We start from the raw sequence: 21049 nt of genomic DNA, 5'->3' as shown, positions 1-21049 counted from the left end.
GCACCCTGGAACAGACCTTGAGGAGTGTGAGGAGTGCGATCCTCCAACAGTTGGAGCACACCCTCCGGTCCCCCTTCTTGAGGATAGGAATCACCACCCCAGTCTGCCAATCCAGTGGCACTGCCCCAGATCTCCACACGATGTTACAGAGGCGTGTCAACCAAGACAGCCCTGAAACATCCAGAGCCTTCAGGAACTCAATCTCATCCACCCCAGGGGTCCTGCCACCAAGGAGTTCTTTAACCACCTCAGTGACCTCACCCCCAGTGATGGGAGAGTCGTCCCCCTCGTCCCCAGTCTGTGTTTCCACTACAGAGGGCGTGTCAGTGGGATTAAGGAGGTGGTGATGTTGACAGCTCAGCTCCTCTCTTCACCCGAGCATCCAGAACATATATCATCAGATCTGCAGCTGTAATTACTGCAGCCTGGGTGTCCCGGTGCCACGTGTCCTTACAGACATCCTTACGGTTGAACATGGTGCTCGTTATGGACAAACTGTGGTTTGCACAGAAGTCCAATAAGAGAACACCACTGGGGTTCAGATCAGGCAGGACGTTCCTCCCGACAGACATCACAATATAAATCAAATCACTATTTCCATCAAGCTTAAAGGTTCACACTCCTAAGATGCTGCTGTACGACTGCAGTCGCCCAAACATCAGCACATGTGCTGCTGCTGGCTGCTCCTCCTACTCTCTGTGCATCAACCTGACCTGACATGGCTCTAACTCTCTTCACCTGATTGGTTCAGTGCATCATTTTTATTTGCCTTTCGTGCTGTCTGTGAAAACGTGGACAAAGTTACTTCTTTCAACTTTACGCTGCACAGGTCTCATATTTATATGGAGCAAAAGTTATTTTGTGATAATTATCTTTATTGCTTTGTATGCTTCATATGTCCAGAGTGTACCCCGCCTCTCACCCTATGGCAGCTGGGATAGGCTCCAGCCCCCTCCACCATGAACTTGATAAGCGGAAGAAAATGGATGGATGGATAAAAATGATTGGAAACAACACAAACATTCCTATGGCAGGAATGTGCGGATGCTCCTTGGTCGTTAAAAAATCTCAGTGTAATTCATTTATTTCTTTACACGAGTTATGCCTCGTGTTGTACCCTCTTGTGGGTATAATGCCTTAATCAAAATGGGCTGAACTTCTGTCGTGTTTTCTTGAGCATGATTTTTGGTTTTGAGAGCAACACAGCTGTAAATGTACATATGCAGCAGCTACTGCAGTGCTGAAGAGCCTGATGATAACCCTGCATTAAAGCCATCAAACCAGCGCTGATCGCTATCGGATCAAACACTCGGTAAATTCGTGTCTTATCCTAAAATAAGTCATCCACTGAGGACTGTAAGCTCCCAGGCTTGATAAAGAACTCCTAAAAGAACAGATGATTGATGGGCGGAGTAAAGCTCACTCACCTTCTGGAGGTACACCTGCTGCCAGTCAATGCCTTTGAAAAATTGGTGCTCCTTCACCTCAGAGGCTCTGCACAGGGACGAAGAGAAACAGTGATGATTTCTCACACAGGTGTTAATTCTCATATGCACACTAGGTGGCAGTGTTTGCCACACTACACCCTCTCTGACCAGAACCCTGCCATTTAACCCAAAGCTCAGAGCAGACAGTGATCCGTCCTTTGGCATTAATTCTGAGCTGATGCAAAATGACAGCAATTCTGAAATTAGTTATGAGTTATATTAGCTTCTATCAGACCACATGTCTGCCTCTGTTCATCTCCACTGGGCTGCGAACTACACCACCCAGTGTTAAGAGACTTAATGAGCACATCTAGCAAAATTTATCTGACTGATGAATTTGTTCGCATGCTGTGCACATCAATGCTGATATGTGACGGGGGTTAATATGAAATGTAGCCTGTGCGCGCGCGCGTGCGTGCGTGCGTGTGTGTGTCATACCCCCGGCCCTGGCAGCCGAGCCTCTTGGACACATCTCTCTGCAGCAGCCCCTCCAGCAGATCTTTGAGCTCTGCAGTGAAAGAGTCTGGCAGCTCCACATTCTGTGAGGAAAAAGAGGGAGGACGGAAAAGAGGGAAGAAGGACGGGAAGAGGAGGGAAGGACGGGAAGAGGAGGGAACGACATGAGTGCTGAACTTCTCAGTGAGCACTGTTCAAAACTAAAATATCATCCTAACAGTAACCAAACCCGGAGCTAACACCTGAAAATCTATTAAGGAAAGAGTGCACGTCAATATAACAGTATTTGGTAAAGTCAATAAATATTAATAACGCATCATGAAAACTAAGTTAGTGCAGCACGAGGGTATGACAGTTAGCACTGCTGCCTCACAGCAAGAAGGTCCTGGGTTTGAATCCTGAATTCTCTCCGGGTACTCCGGCTTCCTCCCACAGTGCAAACACCTGCAGTTAATGGGGTTAGGTTAACTGCTGGTTCTAAATTGCCCATAGGCATGAATGGTTGTCTGTCTGTGTGTGAGCCCTGCGACAGACTGGTGACCTGTACAGGGTGTAACCTGCCTCTCGCCCTCTGACAGCTGCTGGTCAGAAGATCGTTCTCCAGGCTGGAATGACCGCACTGGTCCACACAGGCCCAAATATATACATACACTCTGTTAAACTGTTTAATAAGTGACTAATGTACCTGTAACTGTATGTAGATGCTGCACTGGTTGTGCCAGTTCAGTGAAACAGTGTATCAACACAGGCCCCACACTGCTCAGGGTGCAGAGGTCTGTCTGCAACTGAAAATCATCATAACTGAATTTTGCTGATTATAAAGCACTGTGGGTTGTTACAAAATGCTAAGTTGTTGTCAATACTAACATGTTTATCTCACATTCATAGTATTTGCAACAGTTCTCTGTTATAATGTTTCCCATCAGCCAAAGTTCAGCCTGAAATGAGCGCTGCAGACGAGTCAGACTCTTCCTCTGTGCTGCAACAATCACTTCTAACTTTATCTTTTGGGAATCTACAAATCAAACAAGCCTGTGCATGTTTTACAGCTACAATCCAGTCATGGTCACCAACTGGCACCAAAAAAAAAAAAAAAGGGTGGAAAACAAAGCTGTAAGGTGGAAGCAACATGGTTAGACCAGATACTTTCCCCTGCAGCACAGCGAGACGTGCCCTCCCTTAAAAACCAGCACAGTCTGAAGCTCAAACGTGATTGTTCAACAATTTCTGACCACCCTACAAATCATCTAAAAGGCCAGAAAACGTTCCACTTGGCAACTTAAGTCCTCTTCTTCTTCTTCTAGTCTTTTCTTAAAGCGTAACAGCTTTTATCAGACAGGTTGTGGTAAACAGGACACATCGACAGCTGAACTACAGTAAATCCAACCTCCAGCTGTTTTGCTACAACCCAAGTCAGCCTCCACCCTTGGATTTCTTTTCCCAGCTGCTTCATGAAGATGTTTCAGAGTTCAGACGTGCCATCTACTGAGATCTGTTCCATCCATCTCTTCCTGTCTTGGCAGCTCAGCTCTGAGCCTTTGCACTGCGCTCTCCCTCCATCATGTTTATGTAATGAAACCATTCATCATGTTTAATAAACATTAGGACATATAGGGGAGTATTTTTAGCCTGTTCAGAGATGAATCACAATCCTCCTCCCCCCACCCCCCTGTTCTGAAACACAGATACACACCCAGACAAGGATTAAGGGGATAAAACCAGATTAAGTGGCTAGATTAAAATCCTAATCTGGATTTGTTGTGATATGAAAGATCATACTTTCTCTGTTTAGAGGTCCTGCTCAGTAAAATAGGGCCTGTGTGTGTGTGTGTGTGTGTGTGTGTGTGTGTGTGTGTGTGTGTGTGTGTGTGTGTGTGTGGGGGAGGGACCAACGATCCTTCTCAATTGTTTCATGTCCTCAGAAAACACACAAACGCAGTCAGAGACTTGGACGTGTTCCACTGTGATGGGAAGCAGAGGCTGTGGTGAATATTCATATTGCTGTTCATCACTATAAACTCGTCTGCACTCTAACATGACATGCTTTTCTTTTTTCACTAGTCTGGCTTGGATATGGGGTGGGGTGGGTGGGTGAGAGCAGATGTGTCACCGGGTGTCCTCAGTGGACACCGTTCATCCCAGGTTCTCTCGCTCTGAGCCATGACATCATCAAACTCCTCTAACAGAGACTGGATGGACTACAGCCCCTCTGGTGTAGTTTGTGTTATACTGAACCATCAAGACTATAGATCCAAACTTAAAGGTGCTTTTTGCAGTTACCCACTGCAGTTGAACTAAAACTCACCACCAGGGGGCAGTACATCACAGTGGGTGTGTCAAAATGTTTTCGATGTGTGCTGCTGTTTTTTTACCTTTAGATATTTTTTTTTTGTCCAACCCACATTTCCTGAAGAGGCTTCATTAAGAGCGGCTTCACTGACCCACAATGCAATCTTTTAGTAAAAAGCAGTATTACACTAAAGTCTATCCCAGCCCCAGTTCAATACAGCAATACGTAAACATTTTGGACAAAGTGCTTCATTAAGATTTTAACAGCTCCTGCATTCGTGCAGCGACTGCTTATCGACCCCGTACTTTAACAGTACTGTGGATAGATTTTTTTAAATTCTACTTTATATGAGTTTCACCCCACTGTGCCTATAAACAGTCAGTTCACTCACCGACTGTGTGTATTTCTGTTGCTCGGTGGGTGCAGCGAGGCTGTTAGTGCGACAGCAGCAAACTGCGAGGCACGTTGGCCAGAAGCTGCTCCTGAAAAAGACTCGGGCGCTCGCACCGCGCTGCTTTCAGTGATGTGACCGCTGTGTGTGTGTGTGTGTGTGTGTGTGTCTGTGTGTGTCTCTCTCAGAGTGCTGCTCTCTCCCCTCACACACACTCTCTGCACTATGAGATCAAATTTACAAGATCGTGTTCATATGGTAATAACTAATAAGAAATCTATTTTATGGATTTCTCCAGAGCAGAACAATAAAGTCAGAACTTATGATTCTATCTTTATGAGCATGTTTTCAAACCCATTTTATGGTGCAAATGCAGCACTGCTTAGAAAAACTGCTTGGATTATGGATCTGCTCCGACATGCACAGTTTCTCACTTCACTGCAGCGACGGCTCTCAGAGATAAATCACCTCCATCCTTTAGAGGATGGAAGAAATCAGAGTGTAAACCTGCTGGCTCCATCTGAACCAAGAGCCTACTCTGTCTCACTCAGCTCAGTTTGGTTTCTGAAATATGCTTCATCTGCTCATCTTCCTATGAAGAAGCAAAACAAACAGAAAGCTGAACAGTAGATGGTAGCAGGCCGAGACACTGAAACATGAGCCAAAAACTTGAACCCATACAACTCTGTGGAGGATGCGCAGGAAGAGCTGCTAACAGAACGTGCTCGGCTGTTGGTACACAGTACAGTATGTACACAGTACAGTATGTACAGGGATGTATGTGTGCATTTGGAATTACTGAGGGCAAACACACCAAATGTGCTCAGGGTTCAACAAAGACACACTACCTGAAATGTGTTGACACAGAGATACCTTACAGTATATGCATCTCATGCAACTTGTGGATGCGTCTTACCATGGTGAGCGTCATGCGGTCGATCTCGTGCTTGTCTTTGGTCTTGTGCTGTCTGAAGGGACTGTGCCTGAAGCAGGGAAAGACAGAGAGACTGATGCTGACACTGGAGATGACTGGAAACAGGACATATAGGTGAGAGATGTTTGGAAGCAAGAAAAAACTCCCTCAAGTTAAGTTACACAGATGCTGCCGGCACACCTGCTGACTCAGCGGTTTGAGGATGTTGATGAGTGTGTTTGCAGCTCGTACTGAGAACACTGAAGAAACTGGAGGTTTCAATCTAGCTCGAGTTCCTGTCCAACCAGCACAGTTAGGATAAAAAGGACCATTTACCATCAAGTTTAATTACGAAACGTATTTCAGTTTAATCAGTCTAATGTGGTACAGGTCAGTGCATAAAACCATGATGCTGTCCAGCTCTGCTACACAGTGCAAAAGAATCCGATCACAAGCTTATAAACAGGTTAGCTTAGATTAGCCCAGCCTGAAGCAGGCTTTAGGTCTGGAGGACCTTTGAGTCATACTTGCTGCATCTGTTAGCTTCTCTGCTAGCGCGCATGTTTAGGTCAACCAGCGAACACAGCAGCGTCCCGTCTGCAGCTAACTTAGCCAAACTCTTCAGGCTCGCTCGCTTTCTTCAGCTCACGTTGTTTAAAGTTATGACTCAAACTGCTGCAGAGGAGGTAAGCTACAGCTAGCTGGCTAACCATGGCCTCCTTTTGTGCCATCACTTTAAAGCCACAGAAAAACAATCAAAGTAAATGATAATGTACAAATGATATTAATAGATATATTTATACGTAAATAGTTGATTAATAAGGTCTGACCGTTCAATAGTGTGTGGAAAAGCAATGCCTGTGCATGAGGAGCACACGGGCAGTTTAAGATCTATGCTTTCTGAATACTTAATAAACACACAGACTTTATAATAAGTTATTAAAAACAGACACATTAACCAAAAAAATAAAAAAGATCAAAGTGGAACTGTGAATAACCCTCACACTGCAGATTACTCACACATCACAGCATTACAACACATGCACATATGCTTGTGATTCAAGGGTCCGAGGAAATTAATTCAGTCCTTACTGTTGCAATAATAATAATAATAATAATAATAATAATAATAATAATACATTTTATTTGTAAGTGCCTTTCAAGACACTTTACAGAGGTAAGAAGAAAACAGCAGCACTTGAATTTCAGTGAATGAAAAATATGAAACCAAACGGTTTGCTCAGATCTGAGAACCAATCCCAGAGCTGCTGACTGGACATCTGTGAGGCAGCTTAAAGAGGTTATCACACACAAACACAGGTTTGATTCAGTCCATGAGCCGGCACACCCACTTAAGTGAGCACTGCTTCAGGTGCCAATAGATCTTTATCTATATATCTATATTTACAAGCCAAAACACCTCTAAGATCCAGAGAGTGCGACTGATCGACGTCTTAATGAGAGAGCAGTATCCTCCAAACTAATTCAATAAGCCTAAATACTCAGCCTGAGCCAGCTGACATAAAGAACAGCACTGACACTGGAGGGATGTTAATCATTGGACCATTGGACTTTAATCAGAGGACGGGTGTATGAAGGAAACACTGAATTTACATGGCCAATAGTGAGGTGGCTCTTACTGCAGTAAATGAGGATGCTGTGTCTTTGTTCAGCTGACATACGGCCAAAAACGTGCCTCAGATGGAGTTTAAATTCAAGTAGCTGCAAATCCAGAATCTGGATCGGCTCCAGATGGCGTTCCGTTGGGCACAGCCGTGTACCCAATATCAGACCTGATTTTGAAGATTTTGCCCTACGTGGAGTCTGGAGTGTAACCGGCAGTTTTTGACTACTTTTGATTTTCCTTTTATATTTCACTTTCAACACAAGCTGAACCGGAGCCTGAGTGAGGCTGCGTCCACCACCAGCAGTTACTTTTTGTGTGGTGTTAAAGCTGCACTAAAATCAACATCACATTGGAAATGCATCAGATCTCCACGTGCATTTTGAAGTATAACCAACTGTAGGCCCTCGTAGTTCTGCGCTGCTCTGAGGGGTCTTTACACTCGATGCTTTTGTTCATGATGCTCCAGTTTACCGTTTCTTTCCTCACTCCCACATTTCTCATCAGCAGGCATCCGTTTGGTGAAAAAGCTTCACAGAAAGCCACCGTACAGCACGTCCTCTGCACCAGGCAGCAGTCAAACACAGTTAGAGACGAGCCGTTTGGTATAATGGAGCATCAAGCAGCTGAGGAGACACAGGTTTCCTCCAGGAGCCGAGGGAACCAGCACTGAGCGAAAACCTTCTCCTCACCCCAGAAAGCACGAGGTATTTCAAAAATGGCTTTCACTTAGGGCTGTCACAAAATACAAATCTCACTTTATGATTATCAGATGGTGTAATCTGCAAATTTCACATAGATAAATGTATAGATGTGCCCGGCCTATATGATCTCTCCCTCCATGGTTTTTTACCTTTGTAACCCCAGAAGGGACCAGTCCCATCCAACTACGGGCCAATAAGCTGCAACGTGGAAACTCCTGTCAGGCGTCACAGCAGCGAAGATGAGCAGGAATATGACTGAATACGTGAACGAGGCCCACACAGGAACTGGCAGAGATACCAGGGGAGCAAAACACCAGCTACTGGCAGATAGAGCAGTCACTCCAGACTGTAAGACCAGACTGACCAACCTGTGCACTGCCTGGGTTACAAGAAAGCCGTGACTCCACGCCTCAGACACGGATCCTGGAACCTCTAGAACAGGACCCGAAGAGCCTCCATCAGGAACTCGGTGGGAATGTGGAGAACACTAGAGGCCAACTTCAAGCCAAGTGCACAAGTCACCATCAAGTGCAGAGAGTAAGGCAAAGTCCGCTGAATGACTGTGTATGTGTATATACACGCATACACAGCATATACTGTATGTACTGACAGATATAGTAAATGGACCAGTTCTCATATAGAGCTTTTCTGCTCTACTGAGCACTCAAAGTGCTTTATAAAACATCTCACACACACACACACACACACACTTCAGAAATATTGATGTTTGTTCTTTAGACAGAAGCAGGCTAGCAGTTTCTAGTCTTTATGCTAAGCTAGGCTAATTCCCTCCACGGATGGTATTAATATTTTTCAAGTGTTAAATGTGAAAAAGATCATATTTAGGATAAAATAATACGGACCAAATCTTTTTATTTTTAAAATAATCTCACGCAGGACTGAGAATTTGGACTCAAGTGTGGAAACATGCAGCCAACCTTTGACCAAACAGCTCAACACTCTTCTTCTTTAAAGTGTTCAGACACACTGATCCCAACATCAATGGAAAGACACGTCACACTCGCTCTTCTCCTTTTCTCTCTCAGTCAGGACGAGCATCCAGAGCCTGCACACACACACACACACACACACACACACACACACACACACACACACACACACACACACACACACACTTCCCCCTTTTCCCCGATTCCTGACCTACTGGGCCCAGACCTCTGGCATTTACACACTCAAGATCAAACAAACACACACACAGGCTCGCACACAAACAAGATCAAACACACACCAAATAGAAAGCAGGCTGGCGAGAGCCGCCGAGAAGGGGGAGCGAGTAGATTCAAAGCGTTTATTCAGAGGTTTGAAAGCAGACAGGAAGTCAGGACGAAGGAGACCGAGGAGGAAAAGAGGAGAGAGGAACACGTAAAGCTTGAGTAGTTACCCTCGGAGGAGTTTGAAGAGCATGCAGCCTAAGGAGAACCAGTCGGCGCTGCTGTCGTACGCCGTCCCCTTCTGAAGAACCTCTGGAGCCATGTAGCCATGAGTGCCACTGCAACAAGCACAGCACATGTCAAAAAGCATCAATGCAGCACAGTTCAGAGCAGGAAATGGTATGAAATGATTTCTCCTTATAATTAAGATGTTTGGGACAGTGACAGGCTACTGGAAGCTTACTCAGTTAAGGGCTAGTTTTATACTGGTTTATTATCTAGTTATTAACAGGTGCAAACTCGTTATTTTATTAGATTTGCTGATCTTCACTCAGGTTTGGATCTAAAGTCGTGACAACAAAGTCAACACCACAAACTAACAAACCGACTTGAAGCTTTAAAGCCACAGTCATAAGTCGGCGGCGCTGCGCGGCCCTCTGAGCTTTAAACGGCCGGCAGGAAGTGTGAGAATCAGAGAGCGCGCTGAAAGATAACGTCAACTGCAGCTTTACTGAAGAAACACTTAGGGAACGCACCACCAACACATCATATATTACCATTTAACCTAAAAATATCAAGTTATTTTGGGTTCACACTGCCCAGCCCTGATTGCTGCGGTGCGATCATCGCTCTGTTTGAGCATCCCTCTCTGGCAGCTCGCTGGCTGAAACCTTACAGCGTGGTGTGGCGTTTTGCTCACTAACGATCTTTGGCAGAGCTCAGCCGGCGGCGCTGAGGGAGCACATTAACCAGCAGAGTAAGTGCCAACATGGTGCATTTCCTGTGGTTACTTCATATTCAATTAAAATGTGTTTCACCACTTAAAAGCTTTTAATGTGAAGCTGCAGTAGCAGGAAATGTTTGCCTTGCATTAGCAGTAACTTAATACAGCACGGTTCTTGGGAACCTCACCACAGACTCTTTTTATTTTGCTGCTTTAATGCACGATCCATCAGGTCCGCTGCACCGCCCCTTTCTGCTTCTTCAGCTGCCACGGCGCAGCGAGCTGATAAAACCCAAACCAAACACGGCTCTATGTGCTGAAACTTTGAAAATGTAATCGCTGTGAGAGCGTGGAGGTTCAGAGGGAAGTGAAAGTGCTGAGCAGGTAATAGTTTATATTTATGCATATTTATCAGCCAACCTGCTCCTAGAGACATAAATCCTTTGCAGATGGAGTTGAACTCAGACAGGTGCACTTACACACTGGCGTGGGGCTTCTTCTTGGAAAAGTCGCAGGCCAGACCGAGGTCGGAGATACGAACATGACCGTGTTCATCCAACAGGATATTAGCTGGCTGAGGAGGACACACACACACACATAGGCAGAGTGATGAAGAGGGTGATGGGGAGTGTGAGAGATAACACGATAAAGCGTAGGATACTGTGCTGGAGACCCGACTAATTCAAGACTTAAGTTACAATTTCCGTTCAGCCAGAAGAAATTCAGTGTGAACGCAGAATCAGAGCCTCCTGTCCTGGTTGTGGAGCTCCCTCTCTCTCCAACTCTGCCTCAGAGTATCATTTGCATTGAACTGCACTGTTTACTGAAGCCTAAAGCTGCTCGATGACTTCCAGCAAAATATATCCATTATTCTGGCAGTCAGTCCAACTTTTTCCTCCAATTGCCCTCAATCTGTGGAGGAGCACCTGTGGGTCTGCGGACCAAGGAGTGCAGCGTGGAACTGTTCATGTTCAGGGTTTGGATCCACCTTTTACATTTTTATAACAGTCTAAATATCACGCTTGAATCTAAAGGTAACATGGCAGATAAAACACTTTCCTCAAACAGCTGCTCAGTTTCAGAGGTGGTTTTAGACAACTGCACGTTAATGGAGGCGGTGCTGCTTTCAGAGACGAACCCACAGAGAAATATCAGCAGCTCCGTGGAGGGTTCAGCCTTCCTCCAGCTGATCGCTGTGGTTTTTATGAGCTCAAACTTTACTGTTTGGATTGTGTGTGTGCTCTCAGGTAGACCCGAGAGCCACTGCTAACGAGTGCAGTGTTACCCAATAGCTGCTGGATGTGTCTATGGGGAACATTCGGGGAAACGGCTCCATAAAGTGGTAATACGTTACACAATACAAAAGACACACACGGCAATAAAATAATCTAATGAAGGCTTCCAGAATGTTAAAATAAAAATGTGTAAGCCGGTCCTGTTCTCACCGACACATGCAGCCTGCTGAGGTTCAGTTTCAGCTGAGCACACTTCTCACTGTATCGTAGTAAAGGCTTTTCTTTCCCTACAGTATCCATAACGGGAACTAACATCTGTCCAGTGCCCCGCTGGAACAAGCCTGCAGGGTTACACTGAAGCCTCCAAAGAGGCTTCATTCAGCTTTGACTGCTGCTTCTATACATGCTGCTGCTTTAAGCTCTGCCAAGTAACCCTGAGCTGCTTTTGGTTTACTCTAATCAGTCAGTCAGCTTTGCTTTGGACCACTACCTGCAATCAGTTAGCAGCACGGATCCCAGCACCCCGTGACGTCACTGACACAAAGAGCACTTCCTTACTGAGATTTGGGTTTGCATGATAGTCTGTGACAGCGACCAACAGCTAACAGTAACTCTGTAGCTGCATAGTTGGAAATCATTTCCATCTGGAGTCTGTGTGGGTGGCTGTAGCTCAGTAGGTAGAGCGGGTCACCTACTGATCGGAAGGTCAGTGGTTCGATTCCTGGCTACTCCAGGCTACATGCCAATGTATCCTTGGGCAAGATACTTAACCCCAAGTTGCTCTCCGACCGTCCCGTCGGAGTATGAATGTGTGTGAGTGTTAGCTAATTAAAAAGCACTTAGCTTAGTAAACATGGAAGTGCTTGTATGAATGGGAGTGTATGGGTGAATGTAAAGATGTTGTATAAGCGCTCATACTGAGTAGAAAAGCACTATATAAGAACTAGTCCACTTAATGCTTATTTGTAACTGACAGACCAGTTAGCAAATTTATCGGTGAGAGTCTGGCTGATGTTACCCACTCACTCAGTTTGCAGATGGCCCCAGTTAGCACTGGCCAACATGGAAAACCAGCTGGGAGTCTCTTCTGATCCCCCAAACCAAACCCAACCCTCCTGATAAATCCAATGCCTTCCTGACGCGTCTCTGACTTTAATCTGCTAACTCCGGTGATTAGCCGGCTCTCGGTGCGGCAGGCATCACTAACAGCTGTCGGCTGCAGGCTGCCCACTGTGAGCGCAGCAAGGAGGAAGCAGCGAGCGCCGAGAAACACCACCCTCAGCAGAAATGTCACATCCTTTGTGACCTCCATCATGAAACAGTTCCCAGGCTGTCAGAGGCAACCAAGAGGGTCAAAGGTCATTACACTTTAAGTTACATAACAATCTAGTCACATGTTGGCAATAAAAAAAAAAAAAGCATTTCATAACTACAACATGCCACATAGTGCTCTTTAAACATTCACTGCAAATATCTGGAAAATGTTACATTACTGTAAAACAGCTCAGTGTACTGTACATTCACATGAACCCCTCGGTCACCACATACACACCTGTGTACATCACCTCCAGGGTTACATACTGTACTGTAATCGTTTTCTGACCTCTTCTACCTAAAAAGATTATGTAGGCAGATCATTTTGTATCTGGCTGAAGGGGTTAAATGATCTGCATTCATACTGTGTTAACCTCAAGGTCACTTCTGTCACAGCTACACTCACCTGACCAGTCCCACACTCCTATACCACAGCCCTGCTCTTCTACTGTACGCTCACTTATTCACATACAGGGCAAAATATTAGGAACACCTAAATGTACTGTAGCTCAGTACATCAGCAGCTGTGAGCTCAGTTATTAAGATGAAGATTATTCCTCAATTCTCATCAATCCACTGAAAAAGAAGCAGCTGCTTAGACAAAAAAATAAAATATCTGCCATTTGAAGGTGAGGACTTAAAATTTGGATCAGAGCTTGAGGATTTCAGCCTCCTGTGAACTTTATACATTTCTTTAAACGGGACAAACTCATTGTTGGCCTTTTCATGGAACCTACTGACAGCATGAATAGCTGCATAGTTGGAAATCATTTCCATCTGGAGGCAGAGAGGGGTCTACCTTGAGGTCTCTGTAGACGACGAAGCGGTTGTGCATGTGCTCCAGACCCAGAATGATTTCAGCTGCATAAAAACGCATCTCTTTCTCACTGAACACGCCGTGCTGAGACAGGTGGTAGTGCAGATCACCCCCTGAACACACACACACACACACACACACACACACACACACACACACACACACACACACACACACACACACACACACACACACACAGAGACATGATAAGTGCATCAAAACACCTCAGTTTTAATCAATATCTATCAATAAGTTGTGGTAACCTTCTCGTGGGGAGAAAATGAGAATCAATGGGACACTGACACTTTTCTCTTTTCCAGCTGTCTCAGGTATCTTATGATCGTCTGTATTTACAGCATAACTGAAGCTCAGACAGCCATCAGTCTGCTAACTGTTGATTCTGAAAGGTGGCCGATCCTGAGGAGGGACTTCAGAAGGAGGCTGACGCAAAGAAAGCTAACACAGGCAGGTGGTGTGAAGCGTCACCAGTGAGATCAGAATCCCATCAGCTCTCTGCCTCCCCGGGGAGGAATGACCCGAGTGGCCGGCGGCAGGCCGAGTAATCCAATCTTTCTTTCTCGGGATAGACTGAATGAGGCTGGATTTTAATCTAAAGCAGGAAGGGTGCAGGACAGCCTACCGTTCATGAGGTCCAGGATGAAGCACAGCTTGTCAGGGGTGTGGAAGGCGTACGTCATGCACACGATGAACGGGCAGTCCTGGAGGAAGACGGACAGACAAAGAGGTTAAAGTCTATAAGTGAAAACCTCCCAACTATCCTTAATCTTTCTAAAATCTGTTAATGTGCTCATTGATTTTAGTAAAAATACTACGTAGCCTGAACCACAAGAAAAGCTCTTTAATTGATTATATTTCACTCAGGACCATGGTGGTCTAAAAAACACTGACATTTCCATCTGAAGTATCTGGCTGAGCACCCCCCCTGCTCCACAGCCATGAGAAGGATAAGATAACAAGAGCATCACCGAGACCAGCAGAGAAGAGCGCAGGCATCAGTGACAGTGGACTGATTACAGCAAATACAGCAATGAAGAAGAAGCTGGACTACAGGTGGGGTGCAAAGCAGCTCGGTACTGGGGGTAGGCTAAAGCAGCGTAAATAGAGCGCCCAATGTGAGCTCTCCTGAGCAGTTTTAAGAAGCAAAAACTGATCTGAAACAAACGGATGCTTTTGTGTTTCATTTCTCTCAAATTCAACTTTAATGGGTTTTTTTATACAAACTGGGGTGTGTGAACCTTTTTGTTCTCAAGAATACATCAGACTCTTCTGTTCTGCAATAAAGCAGGACGTGTAAACATGGAGGCGATAGACGACTTCAGGTGGAGCCTGTTTAACTGCAGCAAACTGTATGAAATTACTGGTTTTCACACAGTTTGCTGCTTCAGTGTTTTTGGAGCTCTGTCAGATGTTTCTGTGGTTACTGAAGTATAATTAGAAGCATTTCAGAGGTTTTCATTGACAATCACATATCTGCAGTTGGCCCTGGCATGCTGTCAATCAACTTCTGGGCAACCACAAGTTCTCAGTGGGTGAAGGTCTGGGCGTGATGCTCCATCATGCTGGAGAAGGTGCTGTCCTTCTAACTGTTCTCGGACGGGTGGGAGACGTTCCTGAGGATGTGTTGGTGCCACTCTTTATTCAGTGAGTCCACTCCTTGGATGAGAAGCAGCCCCACCCATGAATGCTCTCAGGGTGCTTTACTGTTGGCGTGACACAGGACTGATGGCAGCACTCAGCTTTTCTTCTCCAGATGATCATTTTTCCAGAAGCCCCAAACAGTCAGAGGGTTGCTTCATCAGAGAAAATAAAAACTTTCTCCCGGTCCTCAGCAGGTCAGTCCCTGTACTGTTAGCAGATGATCAGTCTCGATGCTTTCCTGGAGAGCAGGAAAACATCGAGACTTTGCTGCCCTTCCTGACACCAGGTCATTGTCCAAGAGTCATCACCTCTCTGCACACCTGCTGCTGTTCCTCAGGAAGCTCTACACTAGTGGTGCCCCGATCCCACAGATAAATGGTTGATTTAGGTGCAGTCTTACTAGCAGCCATATTCCTGCCTGTGAGGCAAAGCAGTGATGACAGCAGCGGTTTCCTTGCAGGTAATCACGGTAAAAAGAGGAAGAGCGATGATTTCAAGCACCATCCTCCTTTAAAAAATCCAGTCTGCTATTCTAACTCAATCAGCGTGACAGTGGTCTCCAGCTTTGTCCTCATCAAAACTCTCACCTGTGTTAAGGGGTCACTATGTAGGTCTGAGGGGAGGTGAGCTGAATACTGGAAGAGTTCTGACACACTAATGTGTCTTTTTTGTTAAATACTTTAGAGGTTTAGAAGGAAAATATCTCTGGAACTGACTGTTCTCATCTGCGCGTGTCGTGGAGTTAACAACCTGTTCAGGAACCACTGCAGCAGCACAAAGTGTCGTACACCTTTATTATATTTTATATTATTGGGTTGCATTAAATATATATCAGCGTTTACACAGTTTGGAGTAAGTGGGAACTGGGCCTGCCTGGCAGGTGGTTACTGCTATAATGTAAATCGTTACCAAACAGCATTTTATCCAGTGGCTTCAGATATGCTGAGTGTATTCCATGATGCCTTGTTTACACTTCACTCTGAACACTCAGCTCCCGAACACGGTGCCGAACTCACCCCTGTGCTGACTAATGACAGCATGATTCTCTCGTTGAGCGCTAGCGTCTCCCCCTGCTTCATTTTGATCCTCTTCTTGTCCAAACACTTCATGGCATACCTGACATTCAGAGAGCCAAAGGCACAGGTTACACACACCCAGGTAACTGGACTGATTGTGTCTTTTAATGTGTTTATCGATCCTACATTTTCCCTGTGTCTGCCTTCCTGCAGCCGTACACCTCTCCAAAGCCGCCCCTGCCGATGATCCGATGCACGCTGAAGTCATTCATGGTCAGCTGGGGGAGGAGAGAGGAGCAGAGAGACTTTAACCAGTGCAAAAACATCACTTTCACCTCAGAAACAAAAAGCTGTTTGGGTCAGACTGCTGTGGCAGCTGTCAGTTAGACTCTGCCGAGTTTGCAGCAAACTCAGGACTCAGCAGCTCTGCTGGTACCACACACACGACAATGTGTTTCATTGCATGCAAATTAGTAAAGAGTGCAGGATGAATCACACATGAATTGTTGTTTTCTACAAACTCAATAAGCCCATCACAGAGAATCTCTAAACAGTCAACAGGGTCTTTCTGCTGCAGCTTTGGGGAGGAGCCCCAGGCAGCCCCCTCATACTCACGTGGATGTTGAGCTCCACGTTCTTCCACTGGCAAAAACGAGTAAATTTGTCACTGAGGGAGGAAAAAAGCACAAGGCAAAATGTGAACACATGGTGTCAGCCCCCACCCCACATGAAATGAAAATCAAACACTCATCCATCACTACCCCCAAAATGTGACTTACCTCTCGATGAACTTCTGGAAGATGTTTCCTCTCAAGCTGTCACAGATCTCCACGATGTATGGCTGCAGACACACACACACACACACACACACACACACACACACACACACGCACACACACACACGCACACGCCCAGCCCACTGTAAGTGTCTGCTCTGGCATCTCAGCGACTGCATGGTAAAAATTCTCTGCAGATGTCTGCGAATGCATTGTCTGATTGAGCAGGACTGCCATGCTCACTTCCTGTTTCTGACCCTTCGGGGGCTCAGCCTTAGCAGAGCTGACTTTGCTTTTATTTGTGAGCAAACTCATTTCTCAGAACCTCAACATTCACATCTTTGCATTTTGTGAGAGTCCCTGTGTGACACTGTGTTCCAGCTGCAGATACAATTCAAGAACTGAGGAGTTACAGAGGAAATGCTAACAGGTTGATATATTTTTGAGGGAAAATTTAGTCACTGGGGATGATTTTATGTCCAGAATAGGAGCCATGTTGCAGTCTAAAAGAGGAAATTGCTGATTAGATTTACTCAGCTGAAAGAAAGCTCTTGTCTGTGTTGCTCTGCATGTTATTTTTCTGGGTGGCCTTGTTGCAATTGATGCCTCATGCTAAAAGTTTAATTAGCAACAGCATGAATATGAGAAAAAATAAGGTCTGAATACACAGTGCAACATCCAGGTGATACAGGCACGCTAGTAAACAGGTCTCTGACACGAGAAGCATTTCTTAGAGTCTCATTGGGCAATCACAGTTATTTTTAACCAATCATGTGACAGGAACGGACAAAACATTTCCCAAAATAGGCACGGTGGGGTTGGTCACTCAACACACCCCCTTTGGTTTTTACATTTTTTACTTTATTGTCCTTAAATGTTCCTTTATTATAACGCAGCACTGTACGCCGGCCCAGGAGGCTTTGCCTTTTGCAGAAGTGCACCTGCTGAGGTGTCCAGTTAGTGAAATGTTACATTTGCAGCAGTTTGTGGTATAAAGTGGTGTCACACAGACACACACAGTTTCTCACATTCTGCTCATGGCTTTAGAAAAAAACCTACATTTACACGCAAGAATTTTTTAATAAACGGTCAGAAATGTCAAAACAAAAGCACAAATTTCTGCTGAATGCACCAACATGCCCGTTTCAACAAGAACTCACACAGATGCTAACACCAGTGCTATTTCCTTCCTCACATTTTGGGCTCCTGGCTCTAACAGCAGGGTGTTAACAGAGTACACAGGATCCAACAGCACAAGTGACTGTTTCCATTTTAATATATGGCACGGTGACGATATCAGCTGATGTGAAAAATCAGTATTTTCTGGATAATCATCAAATCAGCTGTTACAGCCTGGGTCATTCAGTCTGAGGACAAATGTTAGTTTGACACCTTCACGGTGAGAACGCCAAAGCTGTAAAGCAATAAAAGGTCATTTAACATGTCACGCGCATGAATGAAGCTGCCTTGCTTTAAGGTCGAGGGGCCGTTTACACACTGCACTGAAACAGAAAGGGGGTGGGGCTGACTGATGTCGGGGACTGCGCCTGCAAAGATGGACGCTCTGAATGTGTGAACTGTAAGTGTCTGTAAGTGTGTGCTTGTTTCACTGTATCATCCTTCACTTTCTTCTTCTTACATGTTTAAACATACAGTTCAGACATGTGCAGCTCCACTTATGTTAGCAGAAAACCGTTTAAAGACAACAAACATTTTTATGCCCTTAACCAAAACACGTATTTTTTTTTTTTTTACCTGAAAGAGATTTGGGGGGACCTGCTTCTTCGCCAAGTGACTCTGCACATGGTCCACTGCTTTCTTAGAGAATGGCTGTGACAAAGAGGAGGAAATAAAACCAAAGGTCATTAAAATGCAGCTTAACCAGTAATTTCACTTCTGTTTTCTCTGTTGTGAGCGTGTGCGACCCCTGGTGTAACGCCGAGCTGCTGCCGAGAACAGCACTAATATCTGAGTGTGCGTGGGCGGTGGGTGTTTAATAACTTCCTCCCTTTAGACAGCAACAGCAGCAAGCACCGGGGTTGCTTTACATCCCAAATTGTTGCCTTGCAGGAGGACAAAAGCAGCACTGTGGTGTGAGTGCGTGCTGACTTGTTCCAGCCGGTTTGGGAGAGGCACGGTGAGGACTGAACAGGTCGGAATGGAGGCCGGATTGGTCCAGAAACACTGTATGGATTTACCATCAGTAGTAATTTATTAAATCGGATAACTGAGGCCACAGGACACCATGTTTGGTACCACAAACATCCAGTTTCCACGTACAGTCCCAAGATTTCTGACCCCTCAGTTTGCTGCACGCTGTGGCTGCGTGCAGGTGGCCGTGCAGGTCTGAGCTGTCAGACTGAATCTGAGCACAGCTGAAGGTCGGAGGAAACAGCAGCTGAAATGAGCTCACTTTGACTACTTTGACAAACTGTTTCCTACACACTGATCACTCTGATACTTTACATGAGGAAAAAAAACAGGCAAGCTAAGAGTGGATTTTAAGTCTTTTGGACACTGACACATTCATCTGATTTCACAATGTTCTTCTTGTGTGTTTTTGTGTCTCATCTGTGAACCGGCTCGAGCACCCGGAACCGTTCCCCTGCTCTCACTGTCAGTGCTGACGCAGCCTGAACATCCGGCACAATCATTCCCGCGATCATCTAAAAGCATTCGTCTCTAACAGTGAGCTTCCTCGCTGAAAGGAGCTTTTATATCCATGTTAGTGGACAACTCTCGCTCCTAATTATGAGTTCCTGATCGTATTATATCAGGGTCATGAAAATTAGACACAATTAGCCTTTTTTTTTTTTTATACACACACTTAAAATGACTCTGTGTGTCTCAACAACACGACCATCCTTATCTCCTCCTCACCTTTGACACAAAGGGATACTACAGAGACCATCAGGTTGGGAAAACTATTAACCAACTCCAATGAGGTGTGTGCCCTGTGTGTCTGCATGAGCCTGACCCCTGAGTGCTCTGGTGTGGCTGTGAAGGCAGCGTGCTCACATGTGAACAGGACAGGAGCTCCTTCATGATGTAAACATCGTAAATCTGCCGGCTGCGGCTCAACCGTTCCTCCTCCGAGTCCAGCTTCTCGTAGTCCTTAATCTGAAACGGACACACACGCGCTCAGCTTAGCACAACACCGCAGCGAGGCCGGAGCCCGTGCTGGGAGGGCTCAATCTGAATTAGCAGGATTACAGCCCCCAAATCTGTCATCCGCACCCTCTGATGCCATCTAATCCTCGGGGCACGGGACACTTACTTCTTCATAGAACTTGAGCTGCGGCACGGCCTCGTCTATTTCATTCATACAGAAGTCCTTGAACAGCAGGAAGCCTGTGAGACACAAAGCAAACGGGGTGAGAAAAGTGTACAGCAACATTTATCAGCCCGCTGGTCACCGCTGGGCATCGGCCCCTCCTGGAGCTGGAAAAATGAAGGAGCTCTGCAGTTAAAAGCAACACATAATTCAAATTATACCGGGCTTTAATGCAAACACATCATTTCAGTTTCTGTCTGCAGGCATGTTGTGACTGCAGCAGTGACCAAAGTAGGGAAAAGAACCTAATTTGGGGCACAGCCAACATTATAACATTAGACATAGGAAGAAGAGATCTCCTTTAACTGTCTGAAAGGTCAAAGCTGCATCAGGCCTCGAGTAATTTCCTTTTTTGTTGTGTGGAACCATTTCTAATAGTCTTTGAAACGTCCCTCTGTTCTGACCATCTGTATCAGCTTGTTAGTGTGTTAATGGTGTTAGCCAATCCCATGTTATTTTCAGCTCCAGTGTCAACTTCAGGATTACAACAGATCCACACGTAAAGCTCGTGGTGTGTCACGCTGTAGCAGCTGGTCACTAATGGACATGTGGTTAGGCAGGTAACCCACTGATGTATTTACCTCCTCACTATATATCAAATCAATCTGAGCTCATACAGGCGTGCTGCCACGCTCTCTGAGACAGATACACCAGACAGAGTGCTCGTCTGCTGTGCATTTGTGAAATGTGCCCTTTAGCACAGCCTGCACACCTCTAACCAGAACGACTTCACTTCCTACAAGTTGTTCACCAAAGCAAAGAAACATAGAAATACGCAGAAAGTCAGACAAGCAGCACCGACACGACCCCTGCACAGAGACTGACGGAGAGGAAATGATTTAGATGATAAAACACATTCCTAAAACAAATGTGACAGGCGACTACATTATAGTATTATAGTGTGTGTGGGGTGATATG

General features: G+C 45.5%; 1 protein-coding gene across 2 annotated transcripts in view; it reads right to left on the bottom strand.

Annotated features, from left to right (window-relative positions):
* The window catches only part of grk3 (G protein-coupled receptor kinase 3), a 61952-nt gene that overhangs the window by 8986 nt on the left and 31917 nt on the right, over positions 1–21049 (bottom strand). For both annotated transcript variants that reach the window (XM_030724032.1, XM_030724031.1), the window contains exons 3-16: positions 20075–20148; positions 19816–19917; positions 18553–18627; positions 16801–16862; positions 16637–16688; positions 16208–16299; positions 16022–16121; positions 13987–14065; positions 13329–13459; positions 10460–10554; positions 9268–9375; positions 5541–5607; positions 1926–2026; positions 1428–1494 (exon numbers count right to left, since the gene is read on the bottom strand). In XM_030724032.1, coding sequence (XP_030579892.1) covers positions 1428–1494; positions 1926–2026; positions 5541–5607; positions 9268–9375; positions 10460–10554; positions 13329–13459; positions 13987–14065; positions 16022–16121; positions 16208–16299; positions 16637–16688; positions 16801–16862; positions 18553–18627; positions 19816–19917; positions 20075–20148 — 1205 coding nt within the window. The remainder of the gene's footprint in view (positions 1–1427; positions 1495–1925; positions 2027–5540; positions 5608–9267; positions 9376–10459; positions 10555–13328; positions 13460–13986; positions 14066–16021; positions 16122–16207; positions 16300–16636; positions 16689–16800; positions 16863–18552; positions 18628–19815; positions 19918–20074; positions 20149–21049) is intronic.

The sequence above is a fragment of the Archocentrus centrarchus genome, unplaced genomic scaffold (genome assembly GCF_007364275.1).
Source record: "Archocentrus centrarchus isolate MPI-CPG fArcCen1 unplaced genomic scaffold, fArcCen1 scaffold_30_ctg1, whole genome shotgun sequence".
Taxonomy (NCBI): domain Eukaryota; kingdom Metazoa; phylum Chordata; class Actinopteri; order Cichliformes; family Cichlidae; genus Archocentrus; species Archocentrus centrarchus.
The sequence above is the reverse complement of the archived record's forward strand: the minus strand, read 5'-3'. Positions and strand labels throughout refer to the sequence as shown.